Source organism: Lucilia cuprina, chromosome 4 (assembly GCF_022045245.1).
Source record: "Lucilia cuprina isolate Lc7/37 chromosome 4, ASM2204524v1, whole genome shotgun sequence".
NCBI classification, from domain to species: Eukaryota; Metazoa; Arthropoda; class Insecta; order Diptera; family Calliphoridae; genus Lucilia; species Lucilia cuprina.
Window position 1 is genome coordinate 67,767,269 of NC_060952.1, and position 23,235 is coordinate 67,790,503.

General features: G+C 29.2%; 1 protein-coding gene across 1 annotated transcript in view; it reads right to left on the reverse strand.

Annotated features, from left to right (window-relative positions):
* Positions 1 to 854: 854 nt before the first annotated feature.
* Positions 855 to 23,235, reverse strand: part of LOC111685097 (aminopeptidase N) — a 42,703-nt gene continuing 20,322 nt past the window's right edge. The window contains exons 11-13 of the mRNA XM_023447336.2: positions 9,682 to 9,875; positions 9,308 to 9,622; positions 855 to 1,520 (exon numbers count right to left, since the gene is read on the reverse strand). Of these exons, the coding sequence (XP_023303104.2) occupies positions 1,256 to 1,520; positions 9,308 to 9,622; positions 9,682 to 9,875 (774 nt within the window). The 3' untranslated portion in view covers positions 855 to 1,255. The remainder of the gene's footprint in view (positions 1,521 to 9,307; positions 9,623 to 9,681; positions 9,876 to 23,235) is intronic.

Sequence of the window (23,235 nt, forward strand, 5' to 3'; positions counted from 1 at the left end):
TTGATGTGTTCCACACAGAATGAAAAAATCAATATACCCCTAATTTTTTTGATGGTGGGAATAAAAAGATAACAGTTACGTCGTAGAGACTAATTAACCCAGTACCGTCGGCAAGTGCTGATCCTGCAATCGTAAGCAAAAATCGATTACGGAGGTGGGTACTTTGCCTCCATAAATATAGGTAAGGACTCCGACTCCTTAAATGATTATAACACCATTACAACAAGTCCCAAAAAGGATGAATTAAAATTATGGGTAAGAGAATCTCATAAGACCACTTGAAATAACGAATTGGTGGGCAGAATCACAAAGATTATATGGGGTGACCCTGACAAGAACAAGACGAGAAGTCTCCTCAAAATTAGCAAATCTGAGATTTTGATTTGCGAATGTGGAACATGTGGAAAGAATGGTGAAACTTTGGAGCACACAAATTCTTTGGAATTACTTCTCGGAAACTGAGTTTCTTAAAATTTGATTTTTTCTGATTTGATGTAGTATACATCTTATTAACCTAGCCTAATGGACGTTTAAGAAATTTTTTGAAGGGGTTGTGTATTGGGGCTGGATCATTACGAATTTCATTTATACTTATATAGAACTAATTTGTGCCAAATTTTGGAGAGATAATAGTAAATTTTACGACATTGTGACATTAAAAGTCTATCAGCACCTCGGTTGTATGGGGGCTAGGTGCCAAAAAACACGTTTCATCAAAATATTTTGAAAAATTACCGCCTGTACCTTGCGGAAACATTTTGACAGCTACGAAAAAGAAATGTATTTCTGAATAGATTTCTATGACCTTTTTGATTAGAGATTTGAAATTTGCAAAAAAAAAAAACACATATATGTATAATTTTAAAAACTTAGATTATATTCAAAAAACAATGAAACGAAATTGAAATAAAGATTTCAATTAAATATGTTAAGGAACAACACCAATTTACGCGACTAGCGGACGTATGTGCAACCAGCTGATCGGCTGTTAAAATTAAAAAAAAAATTGTATGACAATTTATTTTTTTGTCAATATTTTTATATGGAAAGTTTTGTTAATTTTATTAAAGCTGTTAATGCTGTTGAAGCCGCATGTCGCGTACATTGGCCTTGTACTATTACGCAATAAATATTATATCTAAGATATCTTAATATTCTAAAAGTATTTTACAGGATATACATAAAAGCACAATTTTTGACTAAAAATTTAATTTAGATTCATCAAATTAACATTGTTTATATTAACAATTTTTTATTACTCAAAAAACTTATTTTCTGAATTTTTATTCCTTGCCAAAAACTCATCAAGCCAGCTTTCTATTACAGGTAAGTTTTCATCACTCCATTTTTCTTCCTCTTTTATGTTTCTCAAGGATTTTTCGATTATATGCAGCGCACTACCAAACTCTTCTTTGTGATCATCATAGAGTTTTTGGACCATGGCGTGTCCTTCTTTAGTTGTGAAAACACCAGTGGCTGAGCCGATTAAACTATTCCACAGATTTGATTTATTTTCGAATCTAATAAAAATAAAATAAATATTTCAAAATAAAAAAGTAAAAAATACAATTTAATTCCATAGATCCACGATCGGCAGCTATTATATACACAGTGTATTTTGGGTGTTACTAAATTTACAGAGACTACTCATTCGCATACACAGAGGAAAAAATAAATAAACAGCACGCCTGGTACCAAATTTTTCAATAACATCCATTGCCAATTATATACATACATACAACAACATGTAATGTAGACTATGCAGCGTTGTCAACATTGCAACGGTTCGTTGCCGCAAACGTGGTAAGCTCACTATTGGTAACGCATTTTGAGCTTACCACGTTTATTAACTTTTAGAGAACGAATGTGCATAAAGTTTAGATTGCGACAACGAATTGTTGCAATGTTGACAACGTTATGTGGTATACATTACATGTTGTTGTATGTATATAATTGATAATGAATGTTATTGAAAAATTTGGTGTTAATTTGGAGTGTTTATTTATTTTTCCTTCTATTATGAGTGTGTGCCAATCGGTAACAATTTGCTTGACAATGTAAATTTTATATAGATAGATATGAGGTGAATAAAATTTTACTAGCTCAGAGTTACATAAATTTTTGGCAAATGAAAAGAAAAATTTGAAAGTCCAAAAAATAAAATATTTTATAATTTTAGGCTGTGTGCCAAACGGTAGCAAAGTTCTATGGTAAAATAAAATTTTCTTATGGTGGAAAATGTTATCACTTTTGCTGTGCCAAACGAAATATTTTTTGATTACATGAAATTTTAACAATTTTCACTAATTTCACAAGAAAATCTACATTTATTTTAATAAAGGAAACTCTTTTGTTGGTTTTTTATTATTAAAATGAATTTATACAATCACAAATGTATTATAAACCAAAATTAAAAAATTTTTGTATTTTCAAATTTTTCTTTTCATTTGTCAAAAATTTATGTAGCTCTATGAGCTAGTAAAATTTTATTCACCTCATATCTATTAAAAATTTACATTTTCAAGTAAATTGTTACCGATTGGCACACACTCTTAGTTTATAATACATTTGTGGTTGTAGAAAATAAATGTTAATAATAAAAAACAACAAAAATAAAAAAAATAAATGCAGATTTTCTTGTGAAAGTAGTAACAATTGTCAAAATTTCATCTAATCCAAAAGATTTCGTTTAGCACAGCAAAAGTCATAATACTTTCCACCATAAGAAAATTTTATTTCACCATAGAACACAATTTAGTCTCATTTGAGCTGTTGCAGAAGAAGGCTTTTGCAATTAAATGAACGAAAATATATTAAGAAAGGAATATATAATACTAATTATTGTTGTTTGCCTTTTAAAATGCAATATTGAAATAATAAATAATTTAGTTGAAATATTTTTTTGTACCATACGAAAATTTTCAACATTGTTTTTTTTTCAGTTTTAATTTCAACAACAAAAATTAAATGTCCAAAAAATAAAAAATATTTTTTTCGTTTGTAAAAAATTAAATCTTTTCGGGCTATTAAATATATTTAAAGTGTGTAAATAAATAAAATATAACGTTAATATTACGTCAAGGGCTATAAGACACAAATTTTCGAGACAAAGTTTTGAAGTTTTGAGAGAGAGTGAGATTCTAACATACGAGTTGGAGTTAAACAGAACTCGTCTGTGAGAAGAGCGTAACTTTATTGTTGTAAAAAATTACAGCGTTTCACTTCTTATTCCACTTTTACACTGATACTTTTTCTCAGGGGTGAGCACGCAAGCATGTCGAGTTTGTTGGCAAAGGGGGAAAGAAGAAAGGGAAGTAGCAAGACACGCACGAATCGTAATTTGAGGGGGTTTTTCGACATTGCTTTTCCTTCATGTTCGTGATTTTGCTAGTTGCTATATTTCTATTCTGCTCTCACAGCATAAAGAGGGTATGCGACTACTCTCACACATAAATTAGTGTTGCCATTTGCAATAATTTGATTTTTTACATATTTCAATTAATTTAAAAATAATTTATTTTTATCAAATGTTATGAGTATTAACATGTTATTATATCTTTAATAAAAAATAAATAACTTCAAAAAGAACTAAAACATACAGCTAATAGTAACAAAAAATATATATAACAATAAATTTAGAATTTTAAAAATGACATCTCTTACACTCATAATTACAAAAAGCAGGTATGCCTTAAAAGTCTCAATGTAAACATTCAAGATTTTACGAAGGACATTTAAAAGAAAATTGAGAAAAGCCCAGGGGGTAAAAGTCTCAATGTAAAAGAGGACTTAATGTTCAGTGGTTAAAAGCTCAAATTTGTGTTTGTGTTATACATAAGGCAAAAAATATTTGCTACTTTTAAACTAAAAAAATATAGGTTTTGTTTTAGATTAATATTATTTATTTTCGCAGGTGGGATTTAGGGATTTTTGCAAAATTTGGGGATCTTTTATAATTTTTTGCGTTATTTTTGGGGATTTTTATATTTTTTTATAAATATTGAAAATTATTTTTTTCGCTTTTTTTTATTTAAAATATATTTAAAATATTTCAAACAGGGATGAAATATGGACCGATGTTAACTATTTTCAATAGGCTTCGTTTACGGTACCATTCTCTACATTGCGACCTGTAATTTGATTACAAGCCCTATTTGGGGTACATTTGTATGGGGGCCAGGTGAAATAATGCACCGATTTTAACCATTTTCAGTAAGCATCGTTCCTGGGACAGTAGAATATCATGTATTCGATTTCATTGAATTATCTTCAAAATTGCGACCTGTAGTTTTACTACAAGTTTTACATGGACGGACAGACTGACGGATGGACGGACATAGCTAAATCGACTAAAAATGGTTCTTATTCTGGGTAAAGGACCAATATTACTGTGCGTTACAAACATCAGCACAAACCCCATATACCCTCCCATTAAAGTGGCGTAGGGTGTAAAAAGGTATCTTCGATTTTTCTTTGTTTATGTTCGAAATGTTTAATTATTTTTGATCATCAAAGATACAAATTTTAAACTGGCGATCCCCATGGTCCTATTCAGATTTTTATATATGTATTCGCTGATATAAGCTTATTTTAGTATAGGAATTATAAAAATTCAAAAATAATTTTTTAAGATATACACATTACACTAATGGTCTTATAAAGTACAGTAGTAAAACAGAAAAAAATCCATGTTGATCAACATAGTATCAAATGAAAGAAGATAATCTATGGAGAATAATCTATGGAAAACAAAACTATATTTTTTACTTTCCAGGACGAAAAAATTTATTTACCCTTTGTCTTTTAAAAATGCATTTTTATACTCTTAATAACCTTATGCTTTCTTTACCACATAGTTAAATATTGTTCCTATAGCATTATTTCTTTAGTCGCTAAAAATATATATTACTACTCTAATATTTTTTTTTTTTTGATAAATAAGGAAATCTGTGTACTTTTTGGACTTGAACAAAACCAAGTGAAAGCAGAGATTACGTTAAGAAGAACTGGGTACTCAGTTTTTCACTTTCTGATATATATTTTCAAAGAATATTAATTAAAAATTTTCGCCCTGAAAAATTAAAACAAAAAATATGTTTGATTTCCGGAAATTGTACTCTTTCATTTGATACTCATACTGACTAAAACTATTTAATAAATATATTTTATTAAATTTGTATATCCTTAAATCTTTGAAGTACTTTAAAATCGAGAAAATATCTGAAAATTAAGAACTGAAAACGCAAATTCACTTTAAATGACCTCTAGCATTGTTCAATTCCAATAAAAATTGTAAAATTGTATCACAATTTAAAAAAAATCCAAACTAGAAACGTATCTATATAGTAGTATACAAAGTAAATTAATAAAGTAGCGACATTTCTTGTTGTACAACAACATCAAGAACAAACACATGTATTTTGTTTTTGGAATAATTCAAGATTGTGTCAAAATAAAATTTTCTTTAACAACAATGTGAACAAAGCATAAACAAAAAATATTACTTTTAAGTTGAAAATATTAAGGATTTAATTATATTATTTTGAAACCACTTTTAATTCACTTTTTCAACTTTTCAAAAATTTTAACAAATAGCAAAACACAATTTAAATGGCGACATAAACAATGTTAACAATTTTCAAAACAAACTTTGACAACTTGTTTATTTATCGTTTTAACAAAAAATAGTCAGCTATTCAAGTGATGCTATTTTATTTATTTACTTTGGTGGTATATAGGCAAAACTGATTGTCAAAGTTCCCTGTGAAAAAACTAACTGGTGAGAATGTTTAACTTAACACGTATTATAAACACTACCTTTTGTTATATTTTTCTGCACTAATCCAAATTGAAAATAATAACATACTTTTTTAAACAACTTTTCTTTTTTCAATTTTAATTAAAATGAAATGTCAATGAATATAAAATATTTCTTTTGTTTGTAAAATATAAATTATTTTCGGTTTTAAAAAGTGTCGCAAGAAATAATGATCATTAAGTTTAAGTGATAAGAAAAATTATTAAGTCCTAATATCGTCGGAATTTCGCGAAGAAAAATTGAGTCCGTTTAGTTCTCACAAGTATGTTTTATTCTCTCAGAGCTCGTCTGTGTGACAGCCACTTCAGTTTCCCCTATATGTACTTCTATATGAACGTAACCATTAATTTAAAACCAATCAAAAAAATCCTTCCATGAAAAACGGAGATATGAGCAAAAATCAAAGACAACCTCTAAAAATTAAATCATAATTACGATTTCTGCTTAATTAATATATGCATGGCTGTTTTAACTGTATTCCGGGGCCTATTTGGAATCAAATTCCGAAATTTATCTTTTTAACAATCAAACATTGCCTATCAATTTAAAATATTTGTGTCGTACGGAATTAAAAGTTTTTCATGAACAAATTTTGTAAACAATTTAAAAATGGGGATTTTTTGGGGACAACAAGCTTAAGATTGGAGGCATGAGTCAAAATTTTTCTGGCAACACTGGATGAGAGTTCAACGATTTTTCATTTCTTGTTTTTTCGCTCGCAAAATGTAGTATCCCTTCAGTACGACGAACTATTTCGACAACGGCGATATCAACAGCCACTAAGAACCACCACTAGTGAATTTTCAATCCACTAGCAATGTTATTTACTGTTGAATTTAACATGGGAATGTCATTGCGAGTGGTCGATTGACACCTTATGCATAACATGTTTCCATTAATATGAACAACAAAAATTAAAAAATAAAAAGGAATGAATTCTAAGACAGGGGTTAAACTTGGTGTCTTTCAATTTGTAGTAAGAAGCTTTTACCACTAAGCTACTAATCTCTTGTTCAAACAAAGCTCTAATTGTTGTTTTGAATAGCATATAATTTTTGTAACATTTTTTATATTTTCTGCGTCATTAAATGCAAACGGCCACTTTCAGTATTACATTACTTGTATAATTCATTCTTTAAAGGCTTATTTCCTTGCTGAATGATTTAAAATTCAAATCTATTACAAAATAGCTTCATTCTTTTTGTAGGAGATTAAAGAAAAATTTTTAAATAAAAATGTATATACATTAGGGGTTTTTTGTTTTTAGAAATTTTATTTTGTATTTTAATTTCAGCTAATGATTAAACAAAAAAGATGTCCTATATTAAAGATAAACTAAAATAAATATAGCCCCTATTTAAATTTACAAAAAAGATAAATCTTACTGGAAACATATTATTTATAATTTTTTTTTTTTTTAAATTATAAAGTTTTGGAAAATTTTAATAATATTTTTCAAATATTATTTCCATTCAAAAAAAAATTTGAACATATACGTATAAACAGAATTATAAATATTTCAAATTTAAACGTTCAAATTAAAAAATATATTTCCATAATAATTGCTATCATGAGTGCATTAGAATTTTCATCTAATGAATCCATCAGTGATAAAAATTATGTGGTTCCTAGGCAAAAGCTAACAAGAAAGGTTATACGAAACCAAATATAACAACTGATATACATATGTATTATTTAAGAACTATTTTCAAATTAAACATTTATTTGAACAATCCTAATATACACATATTTAAATATTTGTCAAATAAATTATAATTTATTTTTTTGTAATTTAAATTTTCAAATGTATTATGTATTGCATATGAATGGAATGATAATGAAAACATACAGAAAACTTACTATAAAGCGTATAAATCCTTATACTGCAGTATATGTAATTAAATACTATGATTAATCAGAGTCCCTCTAAGTTAAAGTTTTCAGAAGGCTTAGTACCACAAAAGGCGTTCCGTGGCTGATTCTTCAGCTTTAGGGACCGATTCTGTTTTGAGCAAACTTCAACGGACTTGTTATGTTTTATCATCACAAACTTATGGTCACATACTATGTATGTATGTATGTATGTATGTATGTATGTATGTATGTTTGTATATTGTACATAAATATTATATATCTTTATTTGCAGCAATATTGTTATAACTAAAAAATAGAAAAATGTTCTTGTGCCCACAACTTGAGATTATTATTAGTCAGAATTATCATTCTTATTATACAAACTTACAAATATCAACTGTAAACTAGGTTATTTAAAACGTATACGCAAAAAAAATTTTATATAGAGATAAACAACATACAAATTTATAAAACTTTTAAGTTGAAATTTTAGTTTTTGAGGTACAACACTCTGAAATTTTAGTTTTTGAGGTACAACACTCTGGCTGCAAAGGAAAGATTTTTCATTCAGTCTAATACAAAATGAATTTAAGAAAAATTTCGTAATTCAATTTGGAATAGATTTGAATTTAAGAAAAATTGAATCATTCAAAGTAGAATGTAATTCAAACATGAATGAATTCAGTATATGAATGAATTAAAATAAACTGAAAGTCTTTGAATTAAGCTATTGAATTAATTCCTGAGAATTAAAAAAAGGATTGGAAGACTAAACTTTATATTTCTGAAATCAGATTTTGGTGAATTAAGCTAAAATTGAATTGATTAATTCGAAGCTCTGGTGTCATGTGGTTATTTTAAACGCTGCATGTGACCATCAAAGTGTCATTTTTAAAACATTTAATTTATTTTCATAAACTTCATGCGAAAATTTAGCAAATATGAACTTTGAAAAAAATAGACGGTATCCAGCACGCCTCGAACCACCTTTTTGTTAAGTGAACGCCCTAGACAATTAGGATATAACAAATCCAAATTGCTTTGTTCTTTACCAGTTATAACCAATTCAGCTAAATGAAATAATGTGGATGATAATGAGCAAGTAATGTATAGAATAACTAATATTTTTCAAATGAAAAAAATTTTTTTGAGGTTTCATTTTAAATTAAACTGAAAAAAATAAATGTTGTAAATTTTCATATTGAAAATGAAAAAAGTATTTCACATACTTTTTATTTTTCTTTCAACAGACGGACGGACAGACATGGCTAGATCGCCTTAGAATTTAATAAGGGCCCAGAATATGTATACTTTTATCAATATATCGATGTGTTACAAACAGAACAGTCCTTATTTGCCTAAAAAATCAATTGTGAATGAATTCTTCACAAAAAGTTAACAAAAGCAGTTTTCACTTCGAGGGGAATAGACATTTCAAGGAAACAAAAATTTTACTTCTATTTTCTATCCAAATCTGGTTTAACTTTCAAATACCATATTTTCTTTAAAATTCATTTAAGAAGTTGTAAAATGCCATAAAACAAGCAAAACTGTTTTTTTTTTTTTTGAAGCATTCTTTATGCCAGTGCCAAAATTTTGAAGCTATTTTTAGAACGTTACCAGTTATGTATTTACCTTTGCCTTATGACATCCCAGTTGTTTGAGAGAAAGTTAAATAATGTAGTGTAACCACTTGAACCACCAGTTAACATGTTGAAAATAAGAAAAATGTCATTTTCTGTAAAATTTGCATTGTTTTCTAATATCGTTATATTTAGTAGACGATCGATCTTTTCAGGTTGAACCGGACAACCAGCTAATGTTTTTAACAAATACGTTCTTTCGCTTTGTATTCTGGTCTTGGGGAAATTAATAACACGCTCTAACCCAAATTCCCATTCTTCAATAGTGCCCCACTTAAAAACGGGACAAATAAATTGGTTTGGAACCCTGAAAATAAAAGAATTATTATTCATAAGAAGTTTGTTGAAAAAAAATATAATACCTACAGAATTTGTTCATCAGGGTTAGAACTATCCATCCATAACTTAAATGCTTGTTGAGCCACTTCAATGCATGGTTTGTAACCGGCTCTGCATAAAAAGGTTTCTGCGATTGATTTTAAATCCATTTTCCATGTCTCATTATTGTTGGGTTCACTGAGTTCTTCATACAGAGGTGTTAACAATACTCTAACATAGGTCTGAAAAACAATAAATTATATTTATTTTTAATATAATCCCAAATTATTTGAAATATAGGAATAAGATTTTATTATTAATCGATCCATTTTTTTCATTTTAAATTTTGTTATTATGCCCTTTAGAGAAGATCGCTATTTAAAATCAGCAAAATCGGTCCATAAATAACGGAGATATGAGCAAAAATCCGAGACAACCTCTAAAAATTTCATAAAAAAAAAACTTTCTTTCATGCTCATTTTTATTCTTTTTCCGACTATAGAAAATTACTTTTTTTTAAATTACTTATGTCGTAAATCGACCAAAAAGTGAAATTTGATCCCAATTCTGAAAGGGTTACTACTTCACGATTTCAATAAAACCTTTTATATACTTTCTTTACATACTAATCCATAATAATCTGATTTAATTTAGTTTTAACTTCTCAACAACATTATAAATTGGCACATTAACTTAATTTTGGCGAAAAATCGAGTTTTTTTTTCTGAAATCCTTCGAGTTTGAATCGCAGGTACGACAAAACTGTAAGAGGTATTGACCTAATTCTTTTTGAATTTTATTGACATAACTATCTATTATACAACCCAGATAAGAATAGTCGATTTTTTTACACTTTGTTTAACAAAAAATTTAAAACCAAAATTAGTGTTTTGAGAATGTTCTGTTTTTAAGCAATGAAACACAATAGTAAGTGTTATCATATTTTCACAAAAATTAATGTTAGAACATTTATAAATCTCATAAAGATAAAAATGACATTTCATTGTAACATTTCCCGAAACGAGTACATTTTAATAACTCAAAATATTTTCAATCTATTTTAAGTTTTTATATCTTTTTGGAAAGATGATTTTGTATATATTTCGATTTTGCTATAAAAAAGGGTAAAATTTATACTTTATGCCACATATTTCGAAAAAAAAACTTAAAAAAGTGCCATTTTTCCCCATATAAACGCCTTTTTAAACTTTGGCGGCGATACGCCTCCATTTGATGTTAAAATACAACATAATTTCACTACTAGAAGTTGATCTGAGAAAAGCCAATTTCCGACCCACCCTAATGTACATATGTGTGTAGATGTATTTGGATTTAATAGACCTGATCCACACTAGGAAACTTTTTCTTAATTCCCTTTTGAAGTTTCCTTAATGTGCAGACATAGAAACTTTTGTTTCAGAAACTACATATTAATTACATTGATTTGTACGAATGAGAAGAATAACAAAAACAACTTTTCGAGTACGTGAAACTCCGCACAGCGAGAGTGATGGATGATATCTTTCTCTTTACCTCTCATTCAAAATCAAAAGTTTCCAAAAAAAATTCCTAGTGTGGACCGGCAGTTACTCTGTGTATTTGGTTTTGTATGTTTGGATGCTGTTGGCTTCATGGAGTTATGTATTTTGTTTATTTTTTATTTGTGAATTCTGTTGGTATATATGGATGTAGGTTTGTTTTTTTGCGTTGTTTATTTTGTTTTTCTGTGTGCTTCGTTTTGAATGTTTAGATCTCTGTTGGTTTAATTGCCTTGTGTATTTTGTTTTTTATTTCGTTTAGCGTTGTTGTGTTACCATTTGCTTTGCTTTTGGTGTAATAATAACATAGTCGGAAAAAATTTAAAATTTATTAAACTAATATGTTTAAAATCACTATGGTGAAGGGTATATAAGATTCAGCACTCTTACTTGTTTTAGTCAAAATTTTTTTTAATTAAAAAGAACATCGATCTGAATCATGATCTAAAGAACACTATGCAACACTATCTTTGAGGGGCGTAAAAACCTACACAAATTGAAACATTAGTGTATTCAAACAACTGAAGAATTTTTCGCTGTTAGTTCTAACACAGAGATACATACATACATACATACATACATACATACATACATACATACATACATACATACATACATACATACATACATACATACATACATACAACAATACATACATTCCTTCCGTTATTAATTTATAATAATATGAATAAGACAAATATGTACAAACAATTTTTTTCAGTGCAAAGCACACATATTTTCATTTATGTTCTCTTTTATATTTTGCACTACAACATATCCGTTTTAAACCTTCTCTTTCTGGTCTTTGCTTTAAATACTCATTGAAAAATTTTTAATATTGGTTAATCATAAAAAACATTTAAAAAATAAAGAAATTTATAATTTTTATAGATAATAGTCATATTTGTAAAATATTTAGTACTTTATGAAATTACTGTCCAATTCACAATCGATGTCGTATCGTTGTATGTCATACAAATTTTTGAAATGAAATTTTATGAAACAAAACCAAATAATAACAAGTAAGAGTGCTATATTCGGCTGTGCCGAATCTTATATACCCTTCACCATAGTGTATTTTAAACATCTTTTATAAATTTTAAATTTTTTCCTGACTACATTATTATTACACCAAAAGCTAAACAAAAAGAACAACAACAACGCTAAACGAAATAAAACACAAAATACACAAGGCATCTAAACCAACAGACATCTAAACATACATAACGAAAAACACAGAAAAACAAAAATAACAACGCAATGACGCCAACAGCATCCAAACATACAAAAAAATACACAGCTGAATAAAACCAAATACATCTACACACACACGAGTACATCTTTTTCTAATATACAGTGTTGCTGTTGCTGTTTTAACAAAGCATAAAAAATATGACATTTTTTGATGAAATATCTCCGTTATTTACCGACCGATTTTGCTGATTTTAAATAGCGATCTTCTCGAAAGCATGCTTAATAGAATTATTGAAGATTCGGATCTCGCCGATATCTGGGGTCCTCTAAAAACTGATTTCAGCAGACAGACAGACGGACTTGGCTTAATCGAATCCGATATCTATAAGGATCCAGAATATATATACTTTATAGGATCGGAAAATTATATTATAGAAATTACAAACGGAATGACAAACTTATATATACCCTTCTCACGAAGGTGAAGGGTATAAAAATTTACTCTAATATATATTAATACGCGAAGCAAAAACGATTGGGAACATTTGACGGTTCTATTACTTGACAGATTTTCATGATTCTTTTTATACCCTCTACCGCCATAAGTGTTGATAAAGGGTATGTATAAGTTTGTCATTCTGTGTGTAACATCAAAAAATATTCATCTGAAACCCAAAGAAGTATATATATTTATGACCCTAATGAAATCCTGAGTCAATTTAGCTATGTCCGTCCGTCTTTCTGTTTGCCTAAAAATCGGTTAACAACGTAAAATGTTATGAGTGGAATCTTTAAACTACCTCTTAAATGATTTGGGTTTTTCATCATTCTTAAGTGAGTTTCTCAGAAACTACAAAAGATACTTCATTGATATATGTCCTACATTATTTTTTTCTACTTGGGATCAAGAGTGTTGAAAATCATCAGGTAAATAATCCCGGAAATTAGTACTTTTTTGTTTAACTTTTTTTGTTTTCAGAATTTCTACCAATACCACACAAACATGTGCTTGAATTAAAAATATAAAATAAAAAAGCAAAACAACACTGCATTTTTTCATTGTAGAATTATAATTAATATATGACATTTTTTGATGAAATTTTCAGAGGTTGTCTCGGATTTTTGCTCATATCTCCGTTATTTACCGACCGATTTTGCTGATTTTAAATAGCGATCTTCTCGAAAGCATGCTTAATAGAATTATTGAAGATTCGGATCTCGCCGATATCTGGGGTCCTCTAAAAATCCGATATCTATAAGGATCCAGAATATATATACTTTATAGGGTCGGAAAATTATATTATAGAAATTACAAACGGAATGACAAACTTATATATACCCTTCTCACGAAGGTGAAGGGTATAAAAATTTACTCTAATATATATTAATACGCGAAGCAAAAACGATTGGGAACATTTGACGGTTCTATTACTTGACAGATTTTCATGATTCTTTTTATACCCTCTACCGCCATAAGTGTTGATAAAGGGTATGTATAAGTTTGTCATTCTGTGTGTAACATCAAAAAATATTCATCTGAAACCCAAAGAAGTATATATATTTATGACCCTAATGAAATCCTGAGTCAATTTAGCTATGTCCGTCCGTCTTTCTGTTTGCCTAAAAATCGGTTAACAACGTAAAATGTTATGAGTGGAATCTTTAAACTACCTCTTAAATGATTTGGGTTTTTCATCATTCTTAAGTGAGTTTCTCAGAAACTACAAAAGATACTTCATTGATATATGTCCTACATTATTTTTTTCTACTTGGGATCAAGAGTGTTGAAAATCATCAGGTAAATATTCCCGGAAATTAGTACTTTTTTGTTTAACTTTTTTTGTTTTCAGAATTTCTACCAATACCACACAAACATGTGCTTGAATTAAAAATATAAAATAAAATAAAAAAGCAAAACAACACTGCATTTTTTCATTGTAGAATTATAATTAATATATCTTGGTTAAAAGTAATGTCAACTTTAATATTTTTTGACATATCTCAGAATTTTTATGTCAGCTGTTTATATGTGACAGGTTTTCATATTCAAAAACAAATCTAGTTTCTTTCAATATATATTTTTGTTGAATATATAGGTCCAAACGAATTTACATTCATCCACATTTTTTAATCTATAAATTGTATTAGAAAAATCAGTTGAAGATTGAGGTTTTAGGTTTTTAATAATTTCTTTCAGTGAGAAAATTAATGTTGAATGTGACTGTAAATTTGACAACTTTGACTCTAAAAATCCATTAAGGGAAACATTTTCACTATAAACAAAGTCTGCTGGTGAAGCTTGTAAATTTTCCTTAAATTATGCACGTAATCCTAATAACACTATATATTATGTTATCATAACATGATATTAACTTCTTGAGAGTTCTATGGAACCGCTCTACCATTCCATTGGATTGTGGGTGGTACGCCGTAGTGTGTTGAATTTTTGTGCCAATAGATTTTAATACATTATAAAAGTTTTCGAAGTAAATTGTCTATCTTGATCTCAAATGATTGTATTAGGACCAACTAAAAGGTACTTTACACTACAATACTTTGTATTAATACTAATAAAAATTTCAAAATGTGTTGTAGTGTAAATTTAAAAAGTATCCAGTATTAAATAATGTGTTATGAAAAGTATTGAGTATTTGAAAATTTTTAAAAAGAAATATATTTTACTTAATACCAGAGTTCATTTCATTTTGAAATAAGTCATTTTTGATGTTTTAAAATAAAAAAATAAAAAAACTGATACTCTAAAACTATAGGACATATCTGTAAATGTATTACCAGTTGACAAATACCGAAGTGTAATAAGCAACCTGCTCGTAAGATTATTATACAATATTATGAAGAACACTTTAAATTAATTTATCAACCTGGTACTGGCTGGTATCGCTTGCCTAAGGATTGTGTCCTGCTTCGTTATTGTTGGCCCAACAATTTCTAACAGTTTATTAAAAAGATGTTTCGGAAGCCTGCAAAAATTTTCAAAACTTGGTGGGTCCTCCAGTTGAAGTTCTTTCAGCACCATGTTACTTAAATCTTTACCAGAATTTCTTTTTTTTAGCCACTCTCGACTCCATAGAGACCTTTTTTTAACTATCTTATTTTTCAAATTCTTCTTTTCCTTCTTCTTTTTAATTAAACTTATTAAAATGGTAACTACCGCAACTTCATCCATTTTTGCAAATCCTTGCGATATAAATTCGTTGAAATTAAAAATATTCAAATGTTATTTAAAAATAATTATATTTTTGACAAGCAAAATGTATTAATACTTCTTTTATTATTTTGTACAATAATGTAAAGCCTTACAATATTTTTTTATAATACAAGCCAAACTACATCATGACAATGAAAATGATTTTGTATTATTAAAAATACAACTATAATCATAATACAAAGTATTGTAGTGTAAAACCCCTTTAAATCCATATGTATGACCATAAAATTCTGTGAGGTTATTGGGAAGTTACCAGGTTTACTTGCTGTGTGGCTTTTTAGGGATTTTGAATAAAATTAAACTTTATTGGTTTATGATCAGTGATAAATATCGAAAATGTTTTATAGTTTTGTATGCGGCAAGCAATTCATGATCATATATGCTGTACTTACATTCAGCAGGGCTTAACTTCTCGGGAGTAATATGGAATCCAAGAATTTAGCACTATACCGTAATTTTGAAAACGTTTAAAAAGAGTGCGATGATGTTCTACATGCCGTTCTTTATTCGAGGCAATCAATACGTCATTAATATATACGAAGATGAAATCTAAATCTCGGCAAGCCAAATGGCATTTTAAGAAATTTATGCAAACCAAATGGTGTTATGATAACGGTTTTAGGAATGTCGTCTGGATTCATCGCTATTTGGTGTATGCTCGTAAGAGATCAATTTTAAAGAAGATGGTTCGACCATGTAAAATATGAACGTAATCGATAATTAGTGGAATGGGATATCGATCAGTAATAGTTATTTTATTCAACTGACGATAGTCCCCGCAGGGTCGCTAGTTTCCATTATTCTTGGGAACCACATGTAGAGAATTTGACCGCATACCTTTGGATGGACGTATGATACCATTTTCAGACATGAATTTAAATTCGTTTTTTGCAATGCTTAATCTTTGTGAATGTTACCTTTGACTTAACTGGTGGTCCTGACGTTTCAATATGATGATAGACGTTTGATTTTAAATAAACAGATTTTGATACGTTACGAATTTCCGGAAATTCTTCAAAAAGAGTTTGATAAACTGAATGATCTCTTCGAATTATTGAAATTACAAGCACTGGGGTTTCTTTTACTGAACCAGGTGATGAAATTAATGTCTTACCATCAACAAGTACACGATTTTTTAAATCTGGTGACAGATGACGTGTTAAAAAATCAGATCTAATTATGGATCCAATTGAAGAAGCTTAGTTCCAAAGGTTTTAATGTGTGTGTCATTGAGAACTTATTTGATTTGTATTTCGATTGAGAATAACAGAAATATCAGCTCCAGTATCTATTAAATAGACGCATTGTAGAATTATCTTAAATAAAAAGGCGGATGTTGCAGCCACCAAAAAAAAACGTATACATCAAGTTTTTTTGGTCGCTGCAACATCCAAAACATTATTTAGTTTTTTGGATGATTTGATAACATTATCTCTGACTTGGACACGTCCTAAGTTTTGCATAGTTCTTAGAAAATGAGAAGTTTGTTGATCATCAAGAATTTGTCCACAGAGTAATCTCTTAAGTTTCTTTTCATTGGATACACTAGATAAATATAATTCTAAATATAATTCTCCTCCTAAGGGTCTCGTATCTATTACCGACTGGGGCAGTTGCAAGAATGTCACTCTACGTCTAGTATCAATGTTTGCAACTAAGTGGCGAAATTTGGTTTCGTCTACACGGGGTTTTGGGGCCAAAATGAAGAAATCTCTGAAGTGGGCTTTTAGTTGCAGAAATTTCTTGAGGTGGACATGTGTTGTTTAGTGTTTCACCTATTTCTCTATTCATAAGAGTATCGTCGTTGTTATCTGTTAATGTGTTGGATCTTTGTGGTGTGTAAGAGACAATTTAGAATTTATTTGTCGGGTCACCAATTGTACTGAATATATTGTGATGTTTTTTTTTGATCCGAGTTGATCCGAGAGAAAAGCCTATTCGATTCACCCTAATGTTGGTGTTTGACATGGGAAAACATTGGTGGGACAATAATTCTACATAAATGTTAGTATTGATTTTCATGATAAGGATTTTAATGATAGATAGATAGATAGATAGATAGATAGATAGATAGATAGATAGATAGATAGATAGATAGATAGATAGATAGATAGATAGATAGACAGATAGATAGATAGATAGATAGATAGATAGATAGATAGATAGATAGATAGATAGATAGATAGATAGATAGATAGATAGATAGATAGATAGATAGATAGATAGATAGATACATAAACATAGATAGATGTTGAATATTATTTACAAGAGACAGGTTACATAGGTATAGTGCTGGACAGGTTCGACATATAAAACTGGGAGAAGAGTGAGCAAAAATCAGAAGTTCAAGAACTAAAACGATATTTTGCTTTACTAAAAATTAACGTCTGGAATGAAAATATCGTATTGTATGATTTGCATAGATTTTAATGAACATTTACATATGAAGGGAATAATAAACCGAAAGAAAGAATGTTCGTAGTTTTTTTCTTTTAAAAATTGAGATAATTTATGTCAGACATTTCAACCACAAAAATAGGTTTTTATTTTGCAGCATATGTATGCAATATTTTCTTTATTGGTTCCGGTCGTATTTCGACCGCAACCTAGTTTGTTTAATGCTGTCAAGAAACTCAATGGGATATTTGTATTTTTTGCGCTTATTGAGTTTTTGTTGTAAAAAACTGTATTTATTTTTTTCACGAAACAACTCAAACATGTATATAACAAGTAGGAAAGTATAGTCGGGTATGGCCGACCATATAATACCCTACACCATGAGTATATTTTTAAAATTTTTATTGTTTATAAAGAAACTTTTATGTTGAATATTACCATAAATCCAAAATACTTAAGCAATTTATTGATAAAAAAACTAAAATTTCTAAATGAAGCTTTATATAGGTCAAATATCCTCGGTAAATTTGGGAAAAGGATATATTTTTAAATAACAGTTATTTTTGTTGAGTTTCATTGTGATACAAATGGTTAGAAGTCTATTTTAGAAGTTTAAGACATTTTTTGAAGAAGGGTTTGTATGGGGGCTAGGGTCAAATAAGGGCCTATACTTACGAAAATCTGCAGTGTTATTTATACTTATATAAAACTTATTTGTGTCAATTTTTAGAGAGATAGTAGAATATTTGACGTAATTATGGCATAAAAAGTTCAAATCGGGAGGTACGGTTGTATGGAGGCTAGGTGAAATAGTGGACCGATTTCAAACATTTTCAATAGGCTTCGTCCCTGTTCTAAAAAACATGCTTTGTGCAAATTTCATCAAATTATCTTGAAAATGGTGTACCTTGCGCATAAGGTTTACATGGATAGCCAGCCAGCCGGACGGACGGATGGACATGTCTTAATCGACTCAAAAAATGATTCTGAATCGATCAGTATACTTAAAGGTGGGTATTAGACCAATATTTTTGTATGTTACAAACATCAGCACAAACGTATAATACCCTCCCCACTATAGTGGTGTAGAGTATAAATATTCATGAGTGTGATGTGGAGTCTTGACATATTTGAGTATTCGGCATTTTTATTTTCACCTTTCACTTTACACAAATATGTGCTTAAATAAAAACAAATTCAGAAGGAAAAATGTTTGCACATTTCAGTAAATATATTTTTTTCATTATGATCAGTTGTGTAAAATTTAGATTGTAAAATTTAGATTTTGTATAAAAAATCAAAAATCATAGTTTAAGATGTAAAAAGCAATAAATATAACAAGTAAGAGTTTTATATTCGGCTGTGCCGAATCTTATATACCTTTCACCATGATGTGTTAACAAACAGTCAGTGGGAATTTTTTTTAAATCAAAAAATACCAATTGCAAAACGGTAAGGCACCAAAAGGTCCCCTTTTATGTGTTCTCATATAATCCGGACTCTACAAACATAATTTCATGTTTCTAGGTTCAATATTATAGAAATTTCAAAAAGTACCTTTTGTAGAACGAAAAAGTCCCAAAAAGTCCCTTTTTCTGGGTTCTTACCTAATCAAGGCCCTACATGCTAAATTTTATTTTTCTAGGTTCAATATTATAGAAAATTCAAAAAGTACCTTTTGTAGAACGAAAAAGTACCAAAAGGTTCCCTTTAATGTGTTCTGACTTAATCCGGACTCTACATACTTAATTTCATGTTTGTAGGTTTAATACTATAGAAAATTCAAAAAGTACCTTTTATAGAACGAAAAAGTACAAAAAAGTCCCTTTTTGTAGGTTCTTATCTAGTCAAGGCCATACATGCTAAATTTCATGTTTCTAGGTTTAATATTATAGAAAATTCAAAAAGCACCTTTTGTAGAACGAAAAAGTACCAAAAAGTTCTCTTTAATGTGTTCTGATCTTATTCCGAATCTTCGTACTAAATTTCATGTCCCTTGGATCAATATTATAGAATATTCCAAAAGTACCTTTTTAAATTCTCACCTAATTCAGACTCTACATACTTAATTTCATATTTTTAGGTTCAATATTAGAAAAACATAAAAAGTACAAAAAAGTTTCCTTTTATGGTTTCTAACTTAAGCCAGGCTCCACATATGTACTTAATTTCATGTTTCTAGCCAATAACAACACACTAGTGCTGCTCTCGCTCTGCTACTTTTACTCTGCTGCTCACGCTCCGCCTTGTTTTTATAAACAAGAGTACAATAACAAAATTTACCGTATGATTGTGTATTTTGTTTTTTGTCTTTGCAATTTCAGTTTGATCATGAATAAAAAAAACTCAATTTTTGATGAAATTTTCAGAGGTTGTCTCTGGTTTTTGCTCATATCTCCGTTATTTATGGGTCAATTTTGCTGATTTTAAATAGCGATCTTCCAGAAAGCATGTCTAATAGAATTATTGAAGATTCGGATGTCAAGTCCTCTAAAAACTGATTTAAACAAACATACAGACAGACGGACATGGCTTAATCGACTCCGCTATCTATAAGGATCCAGAATATATATACTTTATGGGGTCTGAAATTTATATTATAAAAATTACAAACGGAATGACAAACTTACTATGTATACCCTTCTTACGAAGGTGAAGGGTATAAAAAGGAGAAATAAAAAAAAAATATTATAAAGTCGCTTTTATAACATAAAAAAGTATAAAATCATAACACTTTCCAGTTTCTCATTTGTTATGGCAAAACTGGAAATTTACTACTTATATGCACTTTTATGTTATAAAAAAGATGGGTATATAACCATTAAGAATTGAAGTTCTCTGCATTTACTTTACAACTTTTTATACCTTACACCAACATTGGTCCTACAACTCAGAATCACTTTCTGAGTCAATTAAACCGGCGCTGCGAATTATGACCCAGGTAAAATGGCACCAAAACATAAAACGAAATATGGCTCCAACAAAGATACAGGAAACAAAAACACGAAATTTTTGTTTTTTATACATTTTTTGGGGTATTTCAACATTTTTACATTTGGGGTAATACTGCATTTTACAAAAAATTAAAAATGACCCCAATGTTGTGAAATAAAGAAATACCCCAAAACAATTTTTTTCTCCTTTGGGACTAATTTTCATTCTTAAATTTTGTAAAATAAGTGAATAAATAAAATATTAAAAAGGGATCTAAAAAAGCCTATAATAATTAGGGTTGATCTTTCATTATTACTATTTTTTAATATTTTATAAAAAATCAGAACATTATCGCGCGATATTTTAAAAATAAAATATAACAAATATTATTGCATAAAATATTTTTTATTAAATCGCGCAATTTTATAAAAAAAAAAAAAATATTTTATGTAATAATATTTGTTGTATTTTCATAAAATGTTCAAAATTAACAAACATTTTATGAAAATACAACCAAAATTATTAAATAAGAAAATTTTATAAATATATTAGCATATATTTGAGGTGGGGTGTCATAATGTCCATTGACGTTATGACAAACCAAAAAGTTTCATAGTGTCCATGGACGTTATGACAATTTTTAAAAGTGTTATAATGTCCATTGACATTGTATCACTTTTAAAACAGAACTGTATTTCCCCAAAGGAATTTATCCTAAATTTGGTGTATATTGCATTTTAGTTTCCATTTAAAAAGTGTTCTGGATAGCCATCCTTTGGCCGGGTACAGGGTTTTTTAACTCTGGAGTATTTTGAATACCGGCTTCGCTAAATTAAGCCTTTTTTGATAAATGGACTCTTTGAAATCCATTGCTCATATGCATTGTGAGACTTTTGAAATTGTTATAACGTCCATAGACACTAGACTCAATTTAGTGAGTCATAACGCCCATGGAAAATATGACACTGGACTTCATGACACGTTTTTGGGGTAATTGTTCATTACGAAAAATTAACCCAACATTTGGGGCCACTTTTCATTTCAACCTTGGAGAAATTTTTCATTAATTTTGGGGTGATTTTTCTTAAAAAAATGTTACAGTTATACTTCATAATGAATTTTGATCCCAACATTGGGGCAATTTTTCGTTTTATATTTTGGGGCCATAATTCGCAGGGCCAATTAAACCATGTCCGTCCGACTGTCCGGCTGGATGTACATGTAAACCTTGTGCGCAATGTAAAGGAAGCAATTTTCAAGATATTTTGATGAAATTTGGACCATACGTCCAACGACGAAGCCTAATGAAAATGGGTGAAATTGGTATATTATTTCACCTAGCCCCCATACTACCATAACACTCCCCCCAGAAAGGGCTTTTGAGTTATGCTAAAAATTGTATTATCTTTACAAAAATCTACCGATTTTCGTTATTATCGGACTTTATAGCCCCTATACAAATTCCCCTTTAAGAAAATGGTCCTGCAGATCCATGTACAAGCACTTTGCTCAAGTACTAGATCTATATAATCTCTGGCCCTTGCTGCCCTGTTGCATAACATAGGAGAAGCGAAAACATAATATCCATTTACACTTCTGTTGTTTCGGCAACATCATCGAACTTATCCCCTGTTATAGCGGAATTAGGTTTAAACCACAGACACGCGTATTGTGGTGAACATGTCATAATAATAAGCTGAATTGTCGTTACCCAACAAACACAGAAAATTCACGTAAAGTCGAGAAAGATTGTAAATCAAACTATTTTTATTTTAAAACTTGAAATATAATGCAAACGTTAAATTCATTTAAGTAACCGTTAATCATTAATATTAAATAAAATAAATAACATTTTTCAAACGTTCTATTTTGTGTTTGTTGGGTTATTTCATTTATGGGGAATATACTAATACTACCATAAGTTGTTCCAAGAATAAAATAATATGAAAACAAGATAGAGTGCTATATTCGAATTTTAAATACATTTCTATTTTATCAAGTATTTGTAGAAATGAGTTTTCTCATGTCTTAAATAGAAAAATCCCAAGATTTAAATCTATTACAATTCCAAGATTTATTGAACATTACGAACGCCTTTTTCTTTACATTTTTATAGCGCTTAGCGATACCCAGCAGTTCGACGGGACAGTCCCGAACTGACCACTTAACCTACCACTTGTGGTGGCCCCTAACCACCTGACTACCCAGGTGACCGACCATTTTAACATGGGCTTGTCCTACGAGGAAGTCAATCGTCACTATACACCCTACAAAGAGACAGTAAAGAGACGACTGTCTTCATTCTCGTTT